Source organism: Sarcophilus harrisii, chromosome 3 (assembly GCF_902635505.1).
Source record: "Sarcophilus harrisii chromosome 3, mSarHar1.11, whole genome shotgun sequence".
In the NCBI taxonomy this organism is placed as follows: Eukaryota; Metazoa; Chordata; class Mammalia; order Dasyuromorphia; family Dasyuridae; genus Sarcophilus; species Sarcophilus harrisii.
Genome location: NC_045428.1, coordinates 545,015,853 through 545,043,688, shown reverse-complemented (window position 1 = coordinate 545,043,688; position 27,836 = coordinate 545,015,853). Strand labels below are relative to the sequence as shown.

General features: G+C 45.4%; 1 protein-coding gene across 1 annotated transcript; it reads left to right on the top strand.

Moving 5' to 3' along the window:
• The first annotated feature begins 5,400 nt into the window (after window positions 1-5,400).
• Window positions 5,401-14,886, top strand: MYCL (MYCL proto-oncogene, bHLH transcription factor). The gene is made up of 3 exons (XM_031962238.1): window positions 5,401-5,542; window positions 6,119-6,653; window positions 11,866-14,886. The coding sequence occupies exons 1-3, from the start codon at window positions 5,450-5,452 to the stop codon at window positions 12,477-12,479; spliced, it is 1,242 nt and encodes a 413-aa protein (XP_031818098.1). The 5' UTR covers window positions 5,401-5,449; the 3' UTR covers window positions 12,480-14,886.
• Window positions 14,887-27,836: the final 12,950 nt, after the last annotated feature.

Here is a 27,836-nt window from a genome sequence, read left to right as displayed (position 1 = left end):
CTCAGCAGAGTTTTGTGATTTTCTCCATTTCTATTCAGCAGCACAGGAATAATAGCGAAGGGAGGGGGGAATGGTGTGAGTATCCACTGTTGAGATTACCAGGAATGATCAATAACAGAACAAAGAGAAAAAAAACTCAAATGTAGACCCAGAAGTAGCAGATCTCACTCCAACTAGAGATGAATGGTTGGCATTGTTATATAGTTCTTAGAGGCATGGCTAATTCTCTTAAATAATGACTAGTTTAGGGATTCTTAACCTGGCATCCCATGAGCTCGTCTTTTAAAAAAAATATTTTGATAATTATATTCCAATATAATTGACTTTCTTTGTAATAATGTTTTATTTTTTGTGTTTAAAAACATCATTCTGAGAATGGGTCCAAGGGCTTTACCAGATAGCCAAAGGGGTCAAGAACACACCCCAAAATTAAGAACTCTTGGGCTATATAGATAGTTTCTCTGTATTGTCCCTTTTACCTAAAGACCAGGACCAATAATCCTCTCAAACTGGTTAAGGATCTTCTTCTCAACTTGCTGTAGGGATGTAGGAAAATTCTTTATCCATTTCTTTATGCTGGCATTCAGAATCCTCTATAATTTGATTGTTAGCTTTATCTCATGCTTCTCCTTTCTATGTAATATCCATTTCAGCCAAACTGATTTCTAATCTCTAACTCCAATTAGTCAAGAAACGATGAACAATAATTTATTAACCACTTGGTTGAAAACATGTACATATATAAGTGTATTGGGAGTTAAATCACCAGAGATATCATCCATGTGGAAGATGCTGAGGATCTGCTTCTGAGTGAGTGGAGAACTATACTATTAGTGGACATTCTATGTTATCCAACCATGTTGGGAATGCCCTTTACCCATTGATTATTGGTACAGTGGATAAAAGTCCTGGACCCAGAATCAGGAAAACTCATCTTCAACAATTCCAATCTGGCCTTAGACACTTACTAGCTATGTGACCCTGGGCAAGTCACTTAATCCTGTTTGTCTTCGTATTCTCATCTGTAAAATGAGCTGGGGAAGGACATGGCAACCCACTGTAGTATCTTTGCCAAGAAAAATGTGGCAGTCAGACATGATTGAACAACAACAAAAATACATACATATATATGCAGTATATGAAACAAATACAAAATAAATGAAAGGTAGTTTGACAATAGAGGACTAGGACATGGGGGAACCAGAGAAATATTTATATTTTCATATAAAAACACCTACATTTTCAATCAAATATTTATTGAATGTCTACTATACATCAGGTACTAGGATACATGCACAATGAAACAATCTTTACATGAAATGACCTTACTTTCTAATAGAAGAGAATACAAAGTACACACAAATATATTGAGCATAAAGTATGCATCCATATGTGTACATACATACCTATCTACCTATACAAAGGGTAAATACTCAGGGAAATAAGGAAAGACTTCATGAAGAAAACATTTAGCAGATGCCTGATTGAAGATGGTGCCTGACTGCATCTTAAAGGAAGATGACTTGCCAAGCATGAGGTAAAAAGAGTGTGAATTCCTGGCATGGTGGGAGGTAAAGCTTGAGCTTTGTCCATGACTGCAAGGGATCCTCCTACCCTTTCTGTCTCCTTTCTTTCCAACCCCTCTGTCTTCAAGGCTGATTCTGATGCTCCTTCCTCCAGGAAGCCTTTCTAGACATACCCCCTACCCCAATGAATGTCATCTTTGAAATTTCTCCTAGTATATTCCCAGAATCCTCTCTTTTACCCTGATATAGCTTTCTCTTGTATCATAATTATTCGTATACTTGTCTGTTTTCCTCCCCTCCATCCAATTAGGTTCTAAGTTGCAGACAAGCAGACTCAATGCAAGCCAAATATAGTGTTGACTAAGTAGAGTAGCCTGGGTTCAAGTACTGCTTCTGACACTGTGATTTTGGGCAACTCATGAAATCTGAACCTCAATTTCTCATCAGTAAAGTGGGAAAATCTGTGCCAACATTACAGAATTGATGTCAGGATCAAATAAAATAATGTAAGTAAAGTCATTTACTAAGACTAAAACACTATATAAATGAAAGTGGCTTTATTTCCTGTATTTCTAACCCCCAAAGGGGTACAGAAACTTGCACAGGGAAAGTGCTTCATATTCCTTTGCATTACATTGAATTGAGGAAGTGATGTTTCCTCTTGTGAACTCACATCCCCCACTACTTCCACCATAGCCTGCTCACTGCCCATCCCTCAGCCCATACCAGAGACCAGAAAGCATTTCCTCCTCATCTGGCCCCACCCCCTCCCACTTCTGGAAATGAATTGTAGTTAAATCAAGTCAAAGATGGAATCAGTTTGTCAGTAATATGAATTTTTAAAAAATATTTACTATGTGTCAGGAATTTTGCTAAGTGGGAAAGATACAAATAAAGGCTAGAGATACAAAATAAAGATACAAATAGCTCCTGTTCCTAAGGAGATTACTCTGTTTTGGGGGAAAACAAAAACATGCACAAAAATCTATGCAGAGTAGATAGAAGCCTATAAGATTCATCAGTCTACTCTCCTATGATCCCACTCACCATCTCTGGAACTTTTCAGAGAAAAGTATCCCTCTATGGCCACCACGACACAATGTACATGGCTTTTCCCACCAGAATATAACTAAAGACAAAGCATCCAAATATAAGCAAGAAAGACAGTTCCTAACTTCAAGGAATTTATATTCTAATTGGGGACACAAAAAGGGAGGGAAGGTAAGTAGATAACATGGAAGTATGCATCTGATGTGAAGGCCTAATTTGAGATAAAATGAAATGAAAGCTCACCTATCGGAGCTGAGTGTCCTAGGTACAGAATCCAGTGTTCTGTATGTGGAGGGCACTATTATAGCCTGAGTGCTAACAAGATGTAACATAAGCTGTAAAGAGCATGGCAGGAACTGTATTTGCTTCTGTAATTGTATCTTCAGCACTTAGCACAGGGCTTGGTACATATTAAGAAGTGAATAAATGCTTTTTATTCATTCACTCATTTATTCATTAATTCATCTCTATCTTTCCATTCTGATTCCACATTTCCCAAAAATTTGACACTCAAGCTGCTGGAGGCTTTCCTTGATTTCTCCTAATATTCGCGCCACCCATCTCTTATTCGACACTCAAGCTGTTGGAGGCTTTCTTTGATTTCTTCTAATAATAGCACTACCCATCTCTTATTCCTTACCTTTACCCTGTGAGAGATGTCCCTTTCATTCCAAGAAGTGACTGTGGCCCTTTTGGTTGTCAAGGCAAACTCCTTTTATATGCACAAGTAAATCCATTCTATCCCTTATTCTTTAGCAGATTGCCTCCCTCTCACCCCCCACTATTATCCTCTCTCTTACTTAACTTTAATCACTCCCTGGCTGCTGGGTGCTTCCCTGCCAATAAACATCCCCATGTCTCTTCCACTTTCAAAAATCCATCCGTCCCAAACAAACCTATCTCTCACTTCTCCAGGTAAAAATCCTTGAGAAGCCTTTTTATAATCAGTCCCTCCATTTCCTTTCCTCTCCATCTCTTTTCATCTCTCTAGTCTGTCTTCTCTCTCATTATTTTCATACAATTGAAATTACTCTTCCCAAACTTCCCATGATCTCTTACATGCCAGATCTAATGGTCATTTCTCAACGTCGTCCTACTTGATGCTTTTGATTCTTTTCTTTCCCTTGATAATCTTCTCTCTAGATTTCCATGAACCCGATCTCCCTAAATTCTCCTCCTGTCTCACTGTTCCTTTCCTGAATCTGCATCCAAAGTCATGCTCTCTAACAGCAAGTGTCTCTCTCCCCCAGCCCTGGTTTTATTCTGGCCCCTTTTCTCTTCTCCCTCGTAGATTTCACTTGGCAATCTCAATAGCTCAATAGCATGATTCAATTATCGTGTCTATACCGATGATTCTCAAACCTATATATTTATCTTAATCTATCTGCCGACTTCCAGTTCCACCTCTCTACCTGCGCCTACTCGAATTGGGTGTGCCATAAGATATCTTAATTTCAAAACGTCCAAAAACTGAACTCTTTAGCTTTTCCTCCAAACCCTTCTCTCTATCCGTGCCAGGATTTAGGAGAAAGAAATCGATTTTGTCTGATACTGAGTAAGCACCACCTACAGGCCAACTGTGCGGTGTAAGGGAGAGAGCCTGAATCTGGCTTCAGATTTCAGTTCGAATCCCAGCCACTCTCTCCAGAGTAAGCCGGGAGAGGTCTACAGGCCTCCGAATGTTCTTTTGTCAAAGAAGAGGATTGGTTGAGAAGACTTCTAAATTATCTTGCAGGTTGTTCCCCCCTCCCCCCGACCCCCACACACCCTAATGATCAGGCCAAACCATAGCCACAAGGTGGCACTAGACTGCGGTCAAAGACTGGGTCGAACCAGGCAGTCAATACTGGGGGGTTTGGGGGAGAGAGACCATTCCTGAGTGTCTGGGGAAGGGGCGGAAGTCGGGCTGCTTGTCCCTGTCTTCGGGGCGGCCCTGGGGAAAGGGGTGCGGAAGGATCTGAGACCGGGTCTTTCAGGACACTCACCAGCCAGCCCAGGGCTGCGCCAGGCCTATAGCAGTGCGTGCTTTGGGGTGTTGGGGGCTCCGGAGAGGGAGTTTCCCGGGGTGGAAGAGGCCCTCCAGGGAGCGGAATCGGAGTGGGGAGTGGGGGGAAGGAAGGGGCCCCCCAGCCCAGCTACCACCGGGCAGGGGGGCGTGCCCCGGGGAGCTGGGGGCTCGGGTTGTGAGGGAGGCGATTGAAGTAATGCGCGGGGGGCGGGGGGCGGGGGGCGGGAGGCGGGGGTGTCTCCTCCGTGGGTCTGCAACAAGGTTGCGTCACCTCTGCCACTGCGGCGCCAGGTTGTCCCAGAGCGCGGCCCGCGCTGCGGGATCCCCGCCCCCGCCCCCGCTCCCGCTCCGGCTCCGGCTCCCGGGGCTGCGGGGCTTCCCCGGCGGCGGGTGGGGGCGGGAGCGCCGGGCCTCGAAGCTCGCCAAACCTGTCCCATACCCTTCCGGGAGGCGGGAGCCGCCGCCGCCCAGGTCGGCCCTTCGTTGCGGGGCCGCAGCAGGGAAGGAGAGGGGAGGTGGGAGGGGGCGGAGAGGGGGAGTGCAGCCCATCCGCCAGAGATAGGAGGGGGGGGAAGCCGCGCAAAGGGGAGGGGCTCCCGGCGCGCAGACTGGGGCGGGGAGCGAGAGGGGGGAGAAGGAGGGGGCTCGGCCCCCGCCCACTATGCAAATCGGCGCCTCCTGGTTGGGGTGGCTGGGGCCGCGCAGGGCTGGATATAAGGCGGCTTGGGAACAATACGTCCGGCTCCCGGCTCTCGTCTTTGATCCCCGGAGCTCCGCTGGTGTGGGAGGGAGGGAGGGAGTGTGTGTGTTTGTGTGTGTCCGCGCGCGCACGCCAGTGAGTGAGTGTGTGCATGTGTGTGTGTGCATGTGTGCGTGCGCGCGGGGGGTGCATGTGTGCAGGCGGCCCGGAGCACGCGGGGGAGCCGGCTCCCTCCAGGTGTGGGGCCGTCGGAGCCAGGTGAGATATTGGGCTGGTCAAGCCTGGAAGGCTGGGGGGGGGTTGGGGGGCACTCCTGGGACCGAGGTACCAATCCCCTTGCACCTCCTCGCCCCTAAGTAGCTCGACTTTGACCGAGCTTGGGAAAGTTTGCTTTTAACTCTCCCTTCCTCATTTTTAGCCTCCTGCTCCCCGCGGCCCTTTGCTCTGGCTGCGGGCTCTGCGAGGGGGGAGTGGCCCCAGTGCCCTGCCCTGCCCTGCCATGCCTCGGGACTCTGCTGCCCGAGGGAGGAATGGGGTCAGCTCTCGGGGGAAGGAGCCCGAACCGGCTAGGGGTGGGGGTTCTGATCGGTCGCCCCGAGGGGGGGCGTGGATCCCAAGAGGGAGGCGCTTGGGTTATCTGTTTGGGGCTGGGGGATTCACTCTCGGCGCCTGTGGGAGGGAGGCTGGAGGCAGGCGGAGAGGGAAGGAAGGAAGGGGGAGGGAGGCAGGCTGGCAGGCCGGCGGAGAGAGGAGTGGGAGGGAGGGGCGACGGGTCTTCTTCCTGGAGCCACGGCCCCCCAGCCCACCGGTGCCCCCATCCCCCCCTTCCTGCAGGGAGCGGAGATGGACTTCGACTCGTACCAACATTATTTCTACGACTGTGACTACGAGGAAGATTTCTACCGCTCCACGGCGCCCAGCGAGGACATCTGGAAGAAATTCGAGCTGGTTCCCTCGCCCCCCATGTCGCCCCCGTGGGGCTCGGGCTCCAGCCCGGGTGCCTGTTGCTCGTCAGCCGCGAATGGCCCTCCCGAGCCGTGGCCTGGGGGCTGCGGGGTGGACGAGGCGGAGGGCCGGGGCTACTCCAAGGCGCTGGCCAGGAACTACGCCTCCATCATCCGCAGTGACTGCATGTGGAGCGGCTTCTCCGCCCGGGAGCGGCTGGAGAAAGTGATGAACGACAAACTCTCGGCGGCCGCCGTGGCCGCCGCGACACCCAAGGGGACTCCAGCCAAGCCGACGGCTTCCGCAGACCCGGGCTGCGGCCACCCGGGGCCCGAGGGCGTGGATCCCACTGCCGTGTTCCCCTGCGCCCCGGGCGAACCCAAGCCTCAAGCTTTCTCGGGCTCCGAGAGCCAGAGCGATTCCGGTAAGGACTCCGCCTGTCCGGGACCCTTGGGGATAGGGGGAGGGGGTAGAGCGGACCTTAGGGTGGCTGCCCGGTCCGGGGCCTCCACTGTGTGGGGAGAACTCGGGTCACCTCTCCCTGTCCCTCCCAGACAAGTGTTAGTGCTGTCTGGAGCCCGGAGGTTGGATCAGCTGGCTTCTCCGGGATCCATCCGGGCGAAAACCTGCAGACTGCCCTCTCCACCTTGCCTCTTGGGGCACAGAGCCCTCTAGCCGCTTCTCTCATACACGTGGGTGTGTTGGTAAATAGACTGAAGCCCCAAAGGAACAAAAGGGGGTGGGAGTTAAATGCTCCTTCCTGAGAGTTGGGGGGAGGGAGTGACCCCACTGAGCCTGAGGAGGAGGTGTCGATAGGGCCCCAATGCCAGGGTTTCTGTTGTCCTGTTTCATGGCATTTTAGGATTTTGGAGGTCAATTATTCTAACCCCCAACTTTGTAGTCCCACAGCTAGCTTAGTGATGGGGCTTCAAGCCCAGGTTCCCTGACTCCCGGATTTTTCTCTTGGGATATCTCAGTGGGGTGCAGCAAAGGAATTCTTGGGGCCAATATTGTTCACTTCTTTCTTGGAAGCCCCTCAGTCTCTTTAGGTGCTGAATTCTGTAAACATTTAATTCCTACTCTGAAAAAAACTCTGCCAGCTCTTGAGGGTGAGGGGTATAACCCATTCTATATTCTGCCAGCAGTGTATCTGTTCAGTTTGTTCTTCATGGGATTATAACTTGCCTGGGAACAAAAAGATGAAACCTTAGGAAGCATCTATTCCCCCTCCCCCGTACTCAGTCTCCCGACACCTACAGTTTTACAGAGGAAGGAACTCAGACCCAGAGAGAATCAGTGTTACTTGCAGGTAGTAAGTCTGGCTCTTGCTTCTCAAATCAGCACTTTTTTTCAATTGCCTTGCTGCATTGATATAGCAGAATATTCTTTGTCCCAGTTTTGTCTCTTCTTACCTTGGGGACTTTGGGGAATTGATCTGAGAATGCCAAGTTAGCTTCTGTTAAAGTGGATTCTGCTGGTGCCTCTGGCACCTCAGCCTTTGCCCATCACAATCTTTTCCATGTTTGAAAACTGACAGATCTTTGCTAGGGACCTGGCTCATGTTTAACTTGGAAATGAATGGAGCACCATCACCCCTGCCTCCCAATCTCAGAGCTCCTGGTTGACTAGCAGCAAAGGAGGGGCCCTTGGAACATGAAGGCAAATGGGGAATCTCATCCAAAGGACAGACAGAGGCACACCAAATAACTTAGATCCCTTTTTTCCTACACAATGTGGTGTCCTGAGGGGAGATTATGCTGGGGTGGTTGGCAAACTGCTTTCCATCTACAGCAACCCAGATAGCAGGGGTGGAAAGGGACCTTAAAGCCGAGAATGTCAGCTAGAAGGGTCAGACTCCCTCATTTTATACTAAGGTACTCAGGTACTCAGCCCCAAGGATACTTGAGTAAATGACAGATCCTGGATTGCAACTCTGGGATTTTTAACTCCAGGGATCCTACCACTACTCTATACTCTGAAGCTCGTGTTTACTGGTTTGAGCTGGAGGCTGTGGTGGTTGTTGGAAGGGGAAGGAGCTGGCTTTCTCTCCAACAGCCCTGCTTTTGGAATGCCCTGGGGAGCCAATGCGGCTGGCACTGCTCTAAGCCCGAGCCTTGAATGTACTCTTTTAAACCTTAACAATGAAAGGAATTACTTTTTTCTCAGGTTGCTCCTAGCAGAATCTTTTCTAAAGCTGGAGGCTTGACACCCTAAGGGTTGCAAATCAACCTCCCTTTGTGGGTGTGTTCAATGTGACTTTTTTTTTTTTTTTTTTAATGTTACTTTCCTCAAAGCTTTACTTACTGACCTGGCCTTTCACCTGAACCTGTTTCCAGGGCCCCTGGCTCTGGGACTGGCCACATGGCCTGCGAACAAAAAGCAACAGATTGCAAACAATGAGGGGGGTGGGAACAATGACTGACATCGAAAATCAGCCAATGAGAGGCTGAGGACTGGCTGAAGCAGCATTCCAAACAGCAGCGAGCTAGCCAATCTCCAGCCTAGGCTAAGAAGAGCTGAATGGGCCAGTTTTATTAATGGAGAAATAATGCAATTGTTCCCACAAAGCAAGTTTGAGTCACAAAGGGGCTTAAGTATCTTGATATGCAAAGTGCCTAGGAAATGAGTTCAAAGACCTAGCTTTGGTGTTGTTAAAAATGTGGGAAGGAGAGGGAGGCTGAATGAGCCAGATTTCTCAGCTCCCCATTCTACCTCTGGGAGCCTCCCTCTGGCTTCAGAAGAATTTGGGGGAGTGACCTTCCCAGGAAGCAAAGAGTGAGTCAGGTACCACTCCTAGGAGCCTTGCCTTACCCCAGTGGTTTACACAACACTCATATAACTCCCAAACGGTTACAAAGTGCTTGTAGGGAGGTGAGGTGTTGTAAGTAGCTAGAGAACTAGATTTGAGGATTAGAAGACCTGGTTTTTAGGAGCAGTTCTGTCTGCTTGCTACCTTGGGAAAGCAGAATGACAAGATTGGCCTGGATAGTCTCCCAGGACCCTTTGTGAATCGAGGAAAAGGTCACAGATGAGAAATCTGAAACACACTTTTGTTAAGTAATTGGCATAGCTAGGATCGGGGCAGGATTCGAACACTGTACTCTTAACTAGTGCTTTCTCTTGTTAACCACTTGGTGAGCCTCTTCTATTGGGGCAATGGGACTGTTGACAGATCCTCACAGAGAGTTTAGGACATTGCTAGTGATACATCTGTCCAGTACCCCAAGCTTTTCCCTTCTATTTGGAAACCTGTAGTCTTCCAAAAACTAGAAAACTTCTTTTGGGGGCTTATCTTTGGGAGCCTGGGGGTGGAGGGAGACCACCTGTGGGTGATGAATGTTCCTGAAGCCCATTGAGCCCAAGGGTGAAATGTTTTTAAAGACAGCCCCTTCCCTCCCCCGGGGAGAGCAGGGGCACATTGCAGCCCCTCTGTCTGTCTCTGAAAGTCTTCGGCTGAATGGGACGCCCGAATAGCGAGGTGGGGGGATAATAGGATTTATAACTTGTGAAAAGTAACAATGGCCCAGAGTGCGGGCTGTGCTGGGCACGAACAAAGGGCCCCGCTCGGCCCCTAGACCCCTCATTTACAATTCTGATTGCGCATGAAAGAGTCCGACCAGGGGAAGATCTTTATAGCTCAACTTTGTCCCAGGCTTGTGGGGCACCCTCTCCTCTTCCCCTCCCTTCCATGGGGGAGGGGAGGGCCTGGCTAGGCCGGGGACTCTTTTGTTCTTATCTAAACCTTGCTGTGCAAAAGGAAATTGGAGAATATTTTCCTTCTTCCACCACTTTGTAGGGAGCAAATCAGCTGGCTTTCAGATCCCCTGTCGCTTGGGAGCTATTGGTGCCTGGCTTGGAAAGTGACATCCATCTGCCTCTTAGCTCTCAGCCCCCAGAGCAAGATACCAAAGCAGAAGGTTCTGGGATAGCCAAATACATAGATTATTGAACTCCCCACCTTCAGTGTCCAGCTAGAGTCAGGCCTTCTCTGGTCACTTCTATCTATAAATGTCCCTTAGACTCACAGGCTTTTGGAACAGCAAGAGATCTTCAAAGTCTCTATTTGCAGGTGAGGTAACCAGGGCTATTTTACAGATGGGGGAAACCGAGGTACATGGTCTCTAGGTTATAGAGCTTAGTATAGGGTAGAACAGGGATCTGAACCCAGATTTCTTTGTATAATGCTATTGATTCCTGCCTCTAATAAAAGCGACTTCTGTGGCACTTTTTAAAGCCTAAAAAAATGCATAATGAGCATTATTATTAATACTCCAGTTTTTTGAATGATGAAGTTGATAGCTGAGAAAATGATTTGTCCTAGAAGCAATCTAAAGGGAGCTAGATTGAAGTCTTGCCTCAGATAACTATTATCTGTGTGATTTGGATCATCTTTATCTCAGTGGTCCTTAGTTCAGGAAGAATAAGGGGAAGTAGAAGGGGTGTCCTTCAAGGCCCCTTCTAGTCCTTCATGTAGGATTCTCCTTTTAAACTAATCATAGAAAAATATAAGCATTGTAAATATATTTTTATTTTGGTCTTTATAACCTTAGTACCTGGAACATAGTAGGTATTTAATACTTGCCGATTGCTTTTGCCCCAAATCACAGGAGAGTAGTAGGTGTCAGACTAGGTCACACTCTTGTATAACTGTTGTCTTTTAATTATGTCTGACTCTTTGTGATTGTGTTTGGAGTTTTCTTGACAAAGATATGGAAGTGGCTTGCTATTTCCTTTTCATTTTAAGTTGGGGAAACTGAGGTAAAAAGGGTTAAGTAAATTGTCGAGGGTCATGCAGCTAATAAGTATCTGGAGTTAGAGTTGAACTCCGGTTCTCTTGACTCTAAGACTGGTGCTTTATCCACTGTGCCATCTAACTAACTGTCCACCTCTTAGGTAGTAGATGCTAGAGCCAGGATTCAGACACAACCTGGTGATCATTCTGTACTGCCAGGCAGACAGGATCTTTCTGAACTCTATTGTTTGAATTTTTGAGGGCCTAAGTTTAAATTCTCATTCTAATAATAAAGATGGCATTTTTATAGTACACTATATGGCATTTATATAGCACTTGAAATCCTCTGAAGCAGTTTGCAGATACTACCGGATATCTTGGGCAAAGTCCTTGGTTTCCATTTCTTTATTTGAACTTGAAGTTTTCAAAGGTCTGGAGTCAGAGGACCTAAACCATGCCAACTTAGGATCATAGAACCAGAGCTGGAAGGGACCTCAGCAACCAGTAGGCCAACTCCTTCATTTGACAGATGGGGAAACTGAGGCTTGGACAAGGCTAAGTTGTGCATAATAGAGTAATAAGCCTCAAGGGTGAAATTTGAACCCCTGGTTCAAATTCCAGAAGCAGATACTCCACCATTCCAGTGCCTTGCCTCCATGGGACCTTAGCCCATTTTACTTCTCCAAACCTCAGTTTCCTTATCTGTCAAATGAGTGGGTTGAATTAGCTACCTCAAGCTCCACATCTGTGGTCCTGTATAGCCACCACATTTAGTTTGTCCCATCTTTGATTGTGAACTTTTTTTTTTTTTTTTTTTTGCTTTTATCTTTGTATCCTCAGATGGTACATATATATGTGTAGTAGACATTGTAGTCATTTTCTCTGCTTCTCTCTCCTTGGACAGAGGGTGAAGAGATTGATGTGGTGACAGTGGAGAGGAGGCAATCCCTCAGTGTCCGGAAGCCAGTCACTATCACAGTTCGAGCTGACCCCCTGGATCCCTGCATGAAACATTTCCACATCTCCATCCACCAACAGCAGCACAATTACGCTGCCCGATTCCCTCCAGACAGCTGTCCTCAGGAGGAGACTCCAGAGAAGGAGGCCAAAGAGGAGGAGGGGGAGGAAGAGGAAGAGGAAGAAGAGGAGGAAGAGCAAGAAGAAGTTGAGGAGCTGGTGGGTCCCCCAGGGCCGGCCAGCCCCCCATCCTCAGAAATGGGTCCCAGCCAGGCCAGGCCAGTCTCTTCTGACACCGAGGATGTGACCAAGAGGAAAAACCACAACTTCTTGGAACGGAAAAGGCGGAACGACCTCCGCTCTCGCTTCCTGGCACTACGGGATCAGGTGCCTGCCCTGGGCAGCTGCACCAAGACTCCTAAGGTGGTCATCCTCAGCAAGGCCCTTGAGTATCTGCAGACATTGGTGAGTGCTGAGAAGACCATGGCCTTAGAGAAGAGGCATCTCAGGGCACGGCAGCAGCAGCTACAGAAGAGACTCGCTCAGCTCACAGGCCACTAACCTACCAAAAAGACAGAGATGGGGCTCTCTTTGTGGAAAACAGATCTCTACTTTTCTCCCCCTCCCCCTTTGGTAATTTGCACATTTTGGGTCCCGTGGGACTAACTGGACTATCAATCCCAGAATGCACTGCGGCCAAATGCACGCACTCACGCTCACACACACACACGGCTTGCATTCTTGGAACCTTTGAGAGACTATCTTGGCATGTTGCATCCCCCGCCCCCTTGTTCCCCAGATCCTCTGCCTCGTTTGGGGGGACAGTCTCTGTGTCCAGCAAAGCAGCTGCCTGAGGGTGGAGCTTTGGGGGGCAGCTCTGGGAGAAGGGCAAGGCGTGACAGATGCTGAGCGACAGGTGGTATCCTCCAGTGATGTTGCCCTCCCTGAAATCACACCCTCCCGGAGCTCAGGGGTTGGTCATGGTGAGGGATGCTCCTGCTGGGGCCGTCCCTGTGGGGTTAGCCGAGGACAGCTGGGCTCTGAGGCTGACGACTCAAGATACTTTTCCCAGTGGATACATGAGCTGTTTTCACTGGAGAGGAGCCTGGAGTGTTACTCACTATGGAGACCCTCACCTCTCTGCTAAACCCTTTAACAGTAGCCAAGGAATTGGCAACTTTTTGATGATGCTACAAACTTGCAAACAGAGCTGTCTATGGAACTGCAGGCCTGCCGCAGAGGGAGAAGGGTTAACTTGGCCACCAGAACTGCACCTCTTGTTTTCTTTCACCCGAGGCTTCTGGTGGGTGGGTTTGAGATCTGAGGTGAGATCCTGTTGCTATGTCCCCTCCATCACCCTAGTGACTGGGAGCACTCTTCAAATCCTGTTTAAGTTGGTCGTAGCAGCAAGGCTTTGGGTAGGACCTAGTTCCTAGAATAGATCCCGCCTTGATGTGCACTCCCCCAACCAATGGCACTTAGGGCCTAAATGGAGGCAGGGAGTGGGGAGCTAGGGGGTGGTACCTGGGCGGGGGGAGGATTGGAGTTAGAAAATTCTTCTCCCTTCTTTCTTCTCCCTGTAGCCCCAGGAGGCAGTGGGTTCTGAAGAGCTGGCCCAGTCTTGCCCGCCTCTCTTTCCCACAGCATCAATGGCCCCTCCAGTCGTCCCTGTTCCTCTGTCTGGCATGACTGACATTCTTCCTTAGAGTTTCCTTAGAGAGCTCAGGGGCTCAGCTGCTTGGCTGGGCCCTCTGGGAATCTGGCTTTCATTCCAGAATAGACCTGCTGAAATAACTCAGAGTGCTAGATATGGAAGATGAGTCCAGTGGCAGGTCCCCAGAGTACAATCCCAGACCAAGACAAAATTCTGGTTGCTTTATCACATGAGCTCATGCCCTATCTGGGCAAACGACAGCCAGTTCTGGTGCAATGCTAATTCTAGGGATGAGTTTGAATTTAACTCATGCCAGGCTATGAGATCATAGGATTTTAGAACTGGAAGGGCAATTTAGTACAATCTGTTCGTTTTACAGGTGAGAAAAGGCCTCAGAGGTCACAGAGATCATGAGACAAAGGCAGGAATTCAGACCTAGGACCTCTGATTCCCCAATCCCCGTGCACTACCTACTATTCTGTGCTAGTGACTACCTATTGTAGAGACCATCTACCCATCCATCTCTTGGGCAGAGGCTTGAACTAGGTGAACCCTAAGGGTCCTCCCTGCTAAAAGATCCTATGATTCCAATTTCAGGAACCACCTGACTGGGTAGTGAGAGGGATTAATATGTCAGCCTCCTATAGCCACTTGACAACTTGACACTCCGGTGCCTTTTATTAGGCCATAGGTTTTGGATTGCCCCTATCGCAACCCCTTCCTACCTCCCCCAAAACCCCCAATGTGGTTCTGATTGACACCTGACTCTGGGTATAAAGAGGGGCTGGAAGCTTTGATATCTGCTTCCAGAGTTCTTTCAAGCAGATGGTGATCCTGGACCCCTGACACCAACAGGGCCAAAGGGTTGAAGTCCTTCTGATATCCAGTGGGCATACCCTAAGAATAAGGGGCCCATCCTGAATGATATGACTTCCATGGATTATTCTGTGGCCTGTGGAACCAAGGTTGCTAACTTTATTGTCTATGGGAAGGTTTGGGCTGGGTCAGGGTTGGTTGGGTTGCTCGGGTTTGGGTTTATACCAGAAGCTGCTGTTGGGTGTCGGGTTGGGGAGACTGGTTTCTATACTGTATTTTTGTATGACTTTTGCAAAGTATTGTTAATTGTTTTTGTACAAGAAAGACCTCCCAGCTCATACCCCTGTTACAAGGGTTTGATTTATTTCTGAAGGGCAAATATGCCTGAATTTTTGTATTTCAATTCTTTAGTTGTGGTTAACTTCCCAATTAAGAACTGTTCCCTATACCTCTAACCCCGAAACATCATCAACACTTAATAAAAGATTTCTCAAAGTGGTTGGCAATGCATGCTCTCTCCAAGACCCCAATACAAGGGGGCAGGTGAGAAAAAGCATTTAAGCTGACTTGTGCTAATGGTTCAGGTCCCACTTCAAGAGGTTACAAAGTTCTAGTTGAGGCAGGTAACAATTAGTGATTCTCATACTGCTGCTTAATGGGGAGTAGGACTTCTGAAAGCACCTCTGAGGCCATCTAAACCAATGCCGGCATTTTACAGCTGGGGAAATTGAAATCCAGAAAGGATAAGTGATTTATCTAACATAACAAAGGGAACACTAATCATGGTACCTGACTTGTTACTAGGAGACTTTGGACAAATCTTTTCTTCTCTGGGCCTCAGTTTCCCCATCTATAAAATGAAGGGGCTTGGACTAGATTAACACTAGTTCTGTGTTCCTGTGTTGCTTTTTTTTTTTTTTTTTTTTTTTTTAAGGCCCTGAAAATGTGTGTCTCTTGAGTCATTTCTCAGGAGAGCTGGGGCTAGTTGCATAGCACTAACAAGGAGTAACAGATGGGCAGCTTTAGTCTTACATTGGTGCCCATGAAATATTTATTAAGAATACAAGAGGGCCTTCCAGCACATTGGTAGTTCTTCTTTGGAGGCCTTATGGAAGGACTGCCACAACAATTGGAGGGGCTGTGCTGGCTGGGGTGGAGGAGGGTGTGCTTATACTGAAAGGGATTGGCTATTGTTCTTTCTGGAACATAAGTGATTTTCCCACTTGTTTCAGGAAAGGAGATGGCTAGTTCGCTGCTATCCCATGTACAAGCTGTCAGGCATTAAGGCGATGGAAACTGCACAGCTCCTTCCCCCAGCCATGGGGACAAGGTAGTGGTAGAGGGCATATATTTGAAGTTAAATGTGAGTAGTAGAGGCTTTTTTTTCCCCCTCCTGGCAATAAATCCCATGAAGTTTTTTTTATTAGTAGTACTTTTATAGTTGAATTTTAATGTATTTGATTTCCTTTGTAGTCCTATGAAATTTTTTTTCTTTCTTTTTTTTTTGCATTTTAAAACAGGGTTTAGAGAAGGGATCTATAGATGAACTCAGCCAAAGAAATCTATGCCAAAAAAGAGTAAAGGGAAATTTAGAGATCATTTAGCTCATTCCCTGATCCTCTCATTTTACCAAGAAAGGGTGGTTTGTCCTGTGTCACACAGCAGTAGAAGTTGGGTCTGGTGGGGGAAAGATATGAGAACCCAGGCTTTTTCACCCACTTCAGTGGCCCTTCCTCCATGGAAGCTTGTTGCATCTTGGGAAGAAGTGCAGCAAATGTTCACAGAGCTGCCGTCCCCTGGTCAGCCTAGCGCATATCATCGACTGGACAAGATTGGCTGGCCCCAAACTGGCCCCATCCAAGCTGGGAGACAACTCAACAGAGGCAGTTCTGGCTGAGAAAGGTCTGAAGTGAAGCACTGTGCTAGAAACCTGATTCTCCCGGCCTTCTCTTCCCACTCTGCAACCATTGATAGGAATCTCCCTGTTGCCATGGCTAAGCCTCTACCCTGAGCAGGGCGCAGGGACCCAAGGGAATGGGGGGAGAACAGAACCTGAGCCAAGGCTACTGCTGCCACTCGATCCAGCTGCTGTTTATCAGCCAGCCCTTCGTGAAATAAGGCTGGGATTGTTGGGGGCTCTCCCCTTATCACTTTTCTCTCTTGAATCACAGTTCCCAGTGGAGACCTTGGAGCTCAAAGTTCTTTGCCATTTTCTAGGCCCCACAGTGGACAGTCCAGCCCTTAGGGCTTGCCAAGTTCATGTGAGGGGAGAGAGTTGAGAACACAGACTTTGCCTAATGGGAAAGAACTGATCTCCCAAGGGAATGGAGAAGGTGTTTGGGGAATGCCCCAAGTATCTAGGTGAGCAGTGACAGCCTGTGTGTGATACAAAGGAAAGAGCACAGAGTTACAGTGGATGGTGTCTTGAGAGACTTGGTTCTAACACTACACTCAGCCCACCCTAGCTGAAGCTATGGACAATTCAATTCAACATCCTCCTTCAGAGAACAAGGCTCTTAACTCCTGGTGGCCTGTTTTCTCATCCAGAAGATGGGAATGAGAGGCAGCTTGACTCTGGGGGTTAAGAGTTCCAGCCTCAGTTAACACTTACTACTATTTGCCAGGGCTAGAGATGCAGAGATGAGGGGTGGTAACAAGACAAGCACGACAGTTCCTGCCTCTAAGAAACTTAGGTTCTACTGAGGGAAATGTTGACATGTATACCTAGAGAGATATAAAGAAATCTAGTCAAAGCAGACAGTTGAGGGGGAAATCTCCCTGCCGAAGGTGGTGCTTGAGCTGAATCGTAAGGAAGTTAGGGATTCCTAGATACCAGGTAGGAAGAGGGATATTCCAGATATCAGAGGAAGCACCTTGACTAGAGAGAATACTGTCTGTGAGCAATAGCAAGTAAGAAGCTCCGAGATGCACTATGTAATAAGTCTGGAAAGAGAAGATGGGGCTAGATATTGAAGAGCTTTAAATTCCAAACATAGTTGTTTATATTTGATACCAGAGGTGATAGGGAGCTACTGCAGTTTATTGTCTGAGGGGAAAAGGAGGAGGGGGAGGGGGATGGGGATGTGGGTTAGACCTGTGCTTTAGGACTAGGACTGTATAGACAAGGATTAAAATAGGTTTGAGGCTAGGAGACCTAGCAGAAGGCTGATACCAGTAGTCCAGGGGTTAGACCAGGACAAGTGATGACAGTGTGACCCAGGGTGGTGGCTGTGTGAATGGAGAGGAGACGTGCTATGGAGAGAGGTGTGGGGCATGGAAACAACAGCATTTGGCAACTGGTTGGAAATGAGCAAATGAATGGGAGGATCAAAGATGTTATGAAGATTCAAAGCTCAGTAACTGAAAGATGGGTGAGTTTAGGGAAACAGATGAGTTCTCTTTTGGGTACATTGAGTTTGAGGGTCATCTAGTAATCAATAAATATCTGTCTCTGATATATACTGGCTGTATGATCCTCTGGTCTGGAGACCAGAAATTGCAATCCAGTTGCCAGTTTGTACTGGTGAATGGAATTTTTACACCATTTGAAATCACAAATTCAGACCCAAACAAAAGAAAACTGAACCCTGAGCATAATTCTATCTAGTATCCACCTCCCTGAATTGTGAAAAGCAAATGAGGTCAGCTAAGGTAAAAGTAAGTAAGGCTTTCTCATCCTTGAAGGGCTACATTCATGTCAGGTGTTATTATTGTCTCGTGAACTGGTTTGTACAAATTCCTCCCCACCTTCCTCTGAAAAGAACCACACTGGATCTTGTGTCTGATTTCTGTCCCCCAAGTCCCACAGTGGTGATGTCGGTGTGGGCAGTTCAATTCGGCCATCCTTATAAGCACCTTACTTGGACTTTGAGAAAGGAATCACCTCATTTTTCCGATGCTGATTCCTCTTCTCTAAAAAGGGGATGCTAATTTAATGCCTTTAAGTGAGGCACTCACCTCCCTGGACTGCTGTGAGAAGCCAATGAGATCTCATTCTCAAAGTCAGCTTTGTCATAAGTGTACAGTGTCATTATTGTCCTATGAACTCGTTTCTGCAGATTTCTTCTTGCACTTTTGTCTTAAAAGAGCCAGGTAAGCCCGTCTGTACTCCTGGGACTTTTGCGGAATCACTAAAAATAAAGTTTGCGTCTGATTTTCTGGCTGATACATCCAAGTGACTGCAGACCCAGTTTTGCCTGGAGCAGTAGAATTATTAGAGGAACATTTTAAGAAACTGCAGCCAAAGGAAGAAGGAATTCTTTATGAAGAAAAGGGCTTGGGTTATGCTTTTTGTTGGGGGGGGGGGGTGTCCTTTGCAGTTATTCTTTGGGAAGGGAATACATTTCACTTATCTCAGGCACATCCTCTGAGGTCAAAAAACTAAAAATGGCCTCGAAAAGACTGGGGTAATTGATGCCAGACCTTGTGTTCAAAAGGTAGTAGGAGGGAGGGGGAAGGACATTCCTCTCTCTCATGATAAAGAGTTGGAGTTTAAAGGTCCCTTCTAAACAGCCTGGAAAGCGCTATCAATGTCAAGACAAAAGTCCATTTACAATCAGAAAATTAGTTGCTTTGGCCCCAGAGTACAGTTCTAGGCACCAGTGCCTTTTTATTTCAATGATCACTTTGTTTAGGAGAGTCCAGGAAAAGCAATCAATTGTATTTCTGGCCACAAGCTAATTTTTGTTCTTGTAACGACTCTTTGATGTGCTATTCCTCCATAAAGAGGAAAAGGTAAATAAACTAGTAGGTTAAGAACAGTAAACACTGGCATAAAATCTTGGTGAAAGCCAGGAAGTGGATGAAATGCAGGCCACTTCACTCTCTGAGACCATACTCAGTGTTTTCTCTCCCTTTCACCAAGGCCAGTGAGGAGACAACACATGGCTTTGAGTCATGTAATATCACATTTCCTAACCTAAGAATTAATAATAGCTCACCTTTATATAGTACTTGACATGCATTATCTCACTTGATTTTCACAACACCCTGATGTTACAGGTATTATCATTATTATCATCACTATTTTACAGGGAAAGAAAAAGACTCAGGAGACATTAAGGGATTTATCCAGAGCCACATTATTAGTTAAGTGCTTGTGCTTGATGTAATTGTTGTTCAGTCCTGTTTCACTCATTGTCTCCACTTGGACTTCTTCATGGAGTTTTCTTGGCAAAGATACTGGAGTGGTTTGTCATTTCATTCTAAAATGTGTTCCCATTTTTTTGGTGAGGAACTGAGGCAAGGGCCAGTAGGTATCTGAGACTGGATTTGAACTTAGATTGGGTTGTAATTAGGCCTCCATATCAGATGTCATCATTACTGTGAAAGGATTAAGCTGTTTATATACTGAGATAAACTGTCCCAGCAAACAATGTCCAGAGATTTAGAGGAAGCTCTTTCAAACCCGGTCCAGTGGAGACCCCCCTTAGGGAATTGATGGAGAAGTAAACAAGATTCACAGAGGATGAAATGTGGATGGGCTATGAGCTGCCCTTCTGGAAGAACCATCAATCCTGACACAGATCCATGAGCGGATAGTGAGATATCCAGGTGGCAATGCCCAGCAGGGAGATGGAGATAGAGACCAAAAGTTTAGGAACAAGAGACTCAGTTCATCAGCTAGCAATGAGAGCTAAAACCATGAAAATGGACTAAAACCCACAGGGAAGGAAACTCAGTAGAGCAAAGCTTCATAGAAATCACCAGTATTGAGCATGGATTATCTTTTCTATGTCATGGGAATCTTGAGCAATCTGTTAAACCCATGTACCCTTTCTCAGAATAATGTTTTTAAGTGCAAAAAATAAAACATAGTATTATAAAGAAAATCAATTCTATTGAAATACAGTTATCAAAAAATATTTTTAATAAAGTTCACAGATCCCAGATGAAAAAATTACAGGAAAGGAACCGCCTCAATCTTTGTGGTGTGGAAAGAGTGCCAGGTTTGGAATCTGCAGACTGTGGCTCAGAAACGCCATCGTACCCATTCTCATTTTATGGGACTCAGTTTCCCCATATGTAAAATTAGGGGATGGGCTAAGAATATTAATTACTTGCTTTTTTTTGAAGGTATACCAAGTGCACTTCTGATCATTGCTGAGAAGTAGCAGTTTTATTCTGATTTTACAAGCGAAGGAATGACATGATCTCTAAGGTCTCTTTCTAGCTCTAAATCCTATGATGCCTCATTTAGGAGGGAAGAGAAGGAGGCCAAATATTGGTGTAGTGGTACAATTTAATATTTAACAAATGATTAGGATAAAATGCCTGATAACTTTATGTTAAGTAGAGCCTCCATACTCTTCCTCTCTCTCCCTGTTAGCTTAAGCTCCTCTAGAAAGGACTGAATCTCACAGAAACTTTTCATCCCTCTCTACCTGCTGCTTAGCAGAGGGATTTGTACACAGCAGGTGCTTAATCACTATTGCTTAAATCTAAACTGATTTCTAGTAAGTGGCCAAATGAAGTCATGTAGCAGCGTTGTGCTGGGAAAAAAAGATAGGGAAGGGAGGGAATACATTCTCCCCAGCCAGCTACATAGGTTCCAGTTTCACTGATTCAAGTACATTATTAGAGTGTGTTCCAACCATCCACAAGCTAAAGGTAGCAGCAGATGGTTTTCAGGGGCATATGGGAAGTTGCAAAGTAGACAAAATGGACCTTAGTACCATTGCAGCCTCTCTTGCTCCTATTCTCTTCCTGACTATTCGAAAGTTCTCACTGCATTACTCCTCAGACTTTGCCTCCTTTGTGCTCTAATTTTTTTCAAATTATCCTTTTAGCCCTTGATACTATGACTTAAGAAAGCTACAATTTGGATATGACTCAGAGGACAAAAGAAATGGTCCCATAAGAACCCTAGGAAGGTTCTGACACTGAACTGAGGAGGTGGCTGGGGAAAGCTGAGGTCAACAGTGAAGGGTACTTGGTGGTATTTTTTTCTCAATAGTATTTTATTTTTCCAAATACATAGAAAGATCATTCTCAACATTCATTTCTGCAAGATTTTGTTTTCCAATTTTTTTCTCTCCTCCACCTCCTTTATCTACAATGTGACAGCAAGCAATCAAGTGTAGGCTATACATGTACAATTTTTGTAAACACATTTTCACATTTGTCATGCTGTGCAAGAAAAATCAGACCAAAATGGGAAAAAAAAAACATAAGAAAGATAAACCAGGCTAACAAATAGTTGTTTTAAGCTGCATCAAAAAAAAGAAAAGACGTGAAATGACCAGATCTCATATGGGGCGGATGAGAAAAGGCAGAACTCATACTCTGCTTCTGTTTTCCAAAGAAAATGGTCCTTTGACTGGAAAAAACAGTATAAAAATGGTTACTAGGAGGTTGAAATTCAAGTTAAGTAGAGAGACTGTAAGAGAACACTTGCTGTCCATGATAAATTCAAGTCACCAGATCCAGATGAACTATATCTCAGATGCTGAAAGAGCTGGAGGATGTGATTACTGAGCCACTGTCAGTAATCATGGAAAGATCTTAGAGAATGGGAGAGGTGCCATCCATGGGCCTGAAGAAGCTAGGATGGTGTCCTGGTTTTCAAAAATAGGAAGAAAGTACAACCTGAAAATTTAAGGTCAGTAACCTTGACTTCAGTTCCTGATCCTGGCAAAATTGTAGAAATCATTAATGAAAGGGATGGTTAGTGAACATATAGAGAAAAAAAAAGGTAGGTGCTTACAAGAGGCCATACGTCTTCATGAAGTTCACACCAGGCTATCTGATGTCATTTTTCTGGACACAGGGGGCTAAGATGATGCAACAAGGGACATGTTGTAGATATATGTTTCATGAATAAATGAATGAAAAAAATTCATTAAGCATTTACTATGTGGTAAGAATGGTACATTGCTACAAATACAAACTCTGTGAGAGTTTTACATTTTAATAAGGGAAGAAAATATGTATAGATTACTAGTGTTGAAAGTCTGGCCAGTCGTGGGCTGCATGGTTTGGAGATGTCTGGGAAATAGCATGGTGGCCTGATTCCAGGTGAGATGAATAGAAAGTTCATCTCTCAGAATCCAGAATCCCAGGAGGGGGAGTTGGAGTTCAGTGGGAAGAGGAAGAGTACCAAAGAACAGCTTTTGGTGAAACAACTGACAAAAACTCTCCTATGCTATTCTTTACACAAGACAGAGACAAGTGAGAAAGGAAACAATATATTTAGCCATTTGTCTCTCTCTCACCCCTTCCCCAACCGAAAATAAGGATTCAGTGCAAACTTGGAAAGAAGTCCCTAGTGGAGTTCCCCAGGGATCTGTGCCTGGTTTTGGGCTAGCTCACAATGTTGTCAGTGACATGAATACAGAGATAGATGGTATATTTACTTAAGGTTTGTGTGTGTGTGTGTGTGTGTGTGTATGTGTGTGTGTGTGTGTGAAATTATACACATTTGTATTAAAAAAACATCTTATATCAGTATAGGCAAATAATTTAACAACATCTGTTCAGCATAAAGTGACTTAAAAAACTTTACTATATATCTTTAAAAATCTTATCTGTATGGGTTCCCTTTGATATTTTTGCTGCTTGTTATTTCTATATATTATTCAAATGTATCTCTTCTCATTCTATCCATACCTATATCAAAGATTAAGAGGAAAAAAAAACATTCCTATAAAACCAACCAATCCATCAATTGCTTCTGGATGTAAATGCAGTATTCTATACCCACAGTCCCCCATCTCTGCAAAGGAAAGTACATTTTTTAAAAATGTATCAATACATTCTGTTTTGATACAACATATTCTTCCCAAGAAACCTATCCTAAAACAGTGGTGTAAAGCAGCCTAATAGAGTGATTTTATGATAGATTTACACTTCCCAATTTTTTTTTAGCATACTCCATTTTTAAACTAATAGAGATTAATATGTTACTATATAAGACATGTCTGTCTGACTCTCTAGCTCCAAGAAGTTGAAGCATGTGCAGCCGCTATCCTTTAGCAAACTGTTCGCAGATGTTCTAAGCCAGATTGAGGGTAACCAACATGCCTCAAACCCATAGGTGAATTAGGGAGGTGTCTGTCCCAAGCATGTGAATAGACGGATGAGAACAATTTGTTCCATTGGCCATGAAGGCCACTGAAGCAGGTGCTGTGCTGCTGTGCCACGCTTAGAGCTTGGTCAGACATTGAAGATGCGAGGGCTATTCCCCGCATCCCAGGCCATGGACAGTCATCTTGACTTTTGTCCTGTCTCTGGATTTCTCTATGGCTCTAGAAGAGAGAGTGAGGCTGGTGATTTTGTGCAACTCTGCCTCAGACACTTAACACTTCCTAGCTGTGTGACCCTGGGCAAGTCACTCAACCCCAACTGCCTCCAATTGCATAGTTCATCATATTTGACCTGAATTTTAATTCATTCTAATCCAATTTGCAGATGACTCCAAACTGTGATGATCCATGCAATGGATAATAGAGTTAGAATTCAAAAAGATCTTGGCAGTCTAGATCTCTGGGTTAAATCTAGTTCAATGAGTTAACTGGGCAAAGGGTCAAGTCTTAAGGACAGGAATGCCTGGGTGAATGTTTAACAATTGGGTCTTAAAGCTAGACAATCAACAAAATGAATCACTATGTTTTTACAGTGAAGGAAGTAACAACTCTGCTTTATCTTGCCCAGGTCTAGGGAGGTGACAAGACTAACACTGTCCTCTGTCCAGGACTGTGGAGGTGACAAACCTTATACTATCCTCTGGACTGCAGAATTACTATTTCTACTCTATTAGGACCCCATTTCAAGTGCTGTACTCAGTTTTTGTGTTTTTTTAGAAAGGATATTAATGAACTGGAGAGAATTCAGAACAAGGAAAGCAAGAGGCTGAGACATCATGCCACATGAGGATTGTCTGAAGGGACTGGGATTGCTTATTCTCAACAATAGAAAATGTAGGGAAGATATAACTGTCACTAAAGTATTTTAAGAGCTGCCCTGTGGGATAGGGATTAGGCCATGTTATTAACCAGGGATCTGTGAACTTAAAAAAAAATACCCATCTCCATATAATTGCTTTCTTTTGTAATCTTATGCATTTTATTTTAGTCATTTAAATATCTTATTTTCAAAGGATCTCTAGGCTTTACCAGTTTGCCAGAGCAGTCTAGGACAGACAGAAAGGTTAAGAACCCTTAAATCAGACAGACTTATTCTGTTTGGACCCTAAAGATAGGATGAAGAGTAATGGGTAGTATTTATATTGAAATAAATTTGGGCTTAGCATAATGGGAAAACTTCCTAACAGTAAGAGCTGGTCCCAGAATGGGGAGTGGGTTGTGGATATTATGGTTACAGGGGTCTCTTATTCAGAGAAATGCAATACTGGATGCTCTCCAAACTCCCTCCCAGCTCTGAGATTCTGTTATTTGACGAAGGATAGCATAAAGGACATCTTCAAAGCACAGGTATGATTGGAAAAGGGGATGATGGGATGCTCCTATTGGAAGAGAAAAGGAACAGAAGGCTAGCCAGATTGCCTCACTGGTTTCCATGAAATAGTCAATAAGCCAGGGGGACACAACAGCTGGTGGATCTTCTGTGAAGGCTCAATGGAAGGCAGGCATAAGAATCATATAGATGAATTATGATTTTTACTGGTGGAGAAAAGAGTATCCCTTCCTCACTCCCAAATACCCCTCCCATTCTCCTAGGTTAGTGAATCCTTAGACCCAGGTAACAGCATTGTCTTTTTACAGTAAACATAAAATGAATGATACCCAGAGAGAATGTTAACACCAATCCACTTCTCATTTATAGAATGTGTGTACCTAGGAGACAATACCAGGACCTCAGCAAGCAGGCTAATAGGTAGAATTTCAGACTTGGAATCAGGATTCAAATCCTAGCTCAGTCACTTATTAGGTGTGTGATTCAGGTCAGTTGACCTCTTTAAACTTCAGTCTCCTCATCTACAAAATAGAAATAATCAGCACCTATCTCACAGAGTGGTGAAGATCAAAGAGAACAAACTTTAACATATTGTAACTGTGAGTTATTATTCTAATTAATGTCTCTACTCCCTCTCCTTCCTATATCCCTCACTCTACCTTAGGGTCATAGGATTTATTTCTAGAATGGACCTTATCTAATTCCCTCATTTTATATCTGTGGAAACTGAGGCCCAAGTATGGGAAGTGATGTGTCCAGGTTCACCTACTGTTAGAAAAGGGTAGTTCCAGAATTCACACCTAGGCCTTCTGATTTCTGTGTAACTTTTCTCTCCTGTGCTCTTTATTTTCTTTGTGTGTGTAAGGCAACTGGAATTAAGTGACTTACCCAAAATCACATAGCTAGGAAATATTAAGTGTCTGAGGCTGGATTTGAATTCAGGTTTTCCTGACACCAGGGTCAATGTTCTAACCACTGCACCATCTGCCCCAGTCTTCATTTTCCTAAATAGAAAAGCTTGGTCCATAGGATTTGAGCCAGGAAACACCTTTGTACCTGATTTCACTCTTGCAAGAAGAAATAGAGACAGGATGTCCTTTGAGCAAAACAGCAAAGTTGACTTTCCCTTCCCTTCTCTTTCTGCTCCCCCCCACCCCAAAGCACAGATTCCCTCCTATAGATACTTTGGAAAACAAAGTATCAAGGCCTACTTTCTACTTTGTGTTTAAATATCTTTTTAAAAAGTTACCAACGGTGGATGGGATGTCCCTATTCCCCCATTTTCTATAAACAATACTCCCAGATACACTATTTCAAGGTATTAGTATTTACAAATTTATCTTCTATGTAACTCCGAGTTAGATTGTTTAATTCCCAGAATGTCACTTAGGGGAAATGTGTAAAATTGAGGATACAGGTTGAACTGCTCCAAGTGATTTTTCTCAGAACATCTTGTTCCTTTTCACAGAATGTCAGAGTTGTAAGGGAAGTCAGAACTGAGAAGGACATTTGAACATAGACTGTCAGGGCTGGAAGGACCTTAGAACATAAAATGTTTGAGGGCTCCTAGAACAGAGAATAATAGAACAAGAATATTAGAGCAGGGCAGGACTTAGAACATAGAACAGAGCTAGTAGAGAGAATCCAGAATGTCAGAGCTGAGAGGGCCCTCAGCACAGAGAATGTCACAGCTGGGAGAGCACTTGGAACACTGAATGTCAAAGCTGAGAGAGATTTTAGAACATAAAATATCAGAACAATAAGAAGCCTTAGAACACGGGATATCAGAGATGGGAGAGATCTTAAAACACAGAATGTCAGAATCGGGAGGAGCTTTAGAACCCAGAATATCATAGCTGGGAGGGCCCTTAGAACACAGAATGTCAGAGCTGGGAGGGCCCTTAGAATCCAGAATGTCAGAGCTGGGAGGGCCCTTAGAATCCCGAATATCAGAGAGAGAGGGCCCTTAGAACACAGAATATCAGAGTTGGAAGAGACCTTAGAACACAGAATGTCAGAGCTGGGAGGACCCTTAGAACACAGAATATCAGAGCTGGGAGGGCCCTTAGAAGCCAGAATATTAGAGCAGGGAAGGACTTAGAACATAAAATGTTAGTTTTGGGAAAAACCTTAAAAAAAACTTGACTGTCAAAGAGGTCTTAGAGATCATCAAATCCAACCCCTTCGTTTTATAGATGAAGAAAAGAAAGCCCAGAGAGGGCAAGATGAATAGCTAATTAGTGGCAGACAGTCCCAGAATTCGAACCTATGTCTTCTGGCTTTGACCTTAATTCTCCATTACGCTACATTTTGGAAGGACAAGTAACAAAAGCTCTGCGGTCTCCCTCTATTCTCCTGGTTCGTGTACAACATCCCTTAAACCACATGCTCTGCGCTGATTGCAGAGTCTCTCTGCTAAGCAGTCAGTGATAAATTCTCCCCATGGTCTCTAGGATCTGAGCTCTCTCTGTTGCTATAGCGACAGTCTTGTGTTGCCTGGGTAAAAGCAATTTCTGTTTCTGTTGCTGTGGTAGGAGTCCCCCTTTTGCATTCCTCCCTGCCTAGTTGCCTTGGTAACCATCCTCTCTCTCTCTCAGGCTCGGTGGTAACAGTTTTCCCATCCTTTCTGTGTCCCCCTCCCCTCTGGTTCCTATGGCAACAGTCACCTGCTCTGTTGCCTGGGCAATCCCTTTCCATCTCTAGTTTTTCTCTTCCCCCTCCCTTCGATGAGGGAGGGTCCTCTGTTGTCCTGGTCAAATTGTCATTATGAAAATAGCCCCCCTTGTTCCCCATTCTCCCCATCTGCATTATTTCCTCGGGCCCTTCTGTCTTCCTGAGCGGTTGTCATAGTGACAATACCCTCAGAAAAGTTCAGGTCTCCATTTTAAATTCAGCCCCAGGCATGTGCCACTAACATGAGAAATTGTGGCTGGATAGAAGCTTGTGGGAAGAACTGTAGTGAGGAAAAAGATATTGAAGGGACAAGGGGCCAGCAAAACGTCTGTTCTTCAAATAATGCTTTTCAGTGCAAGTGG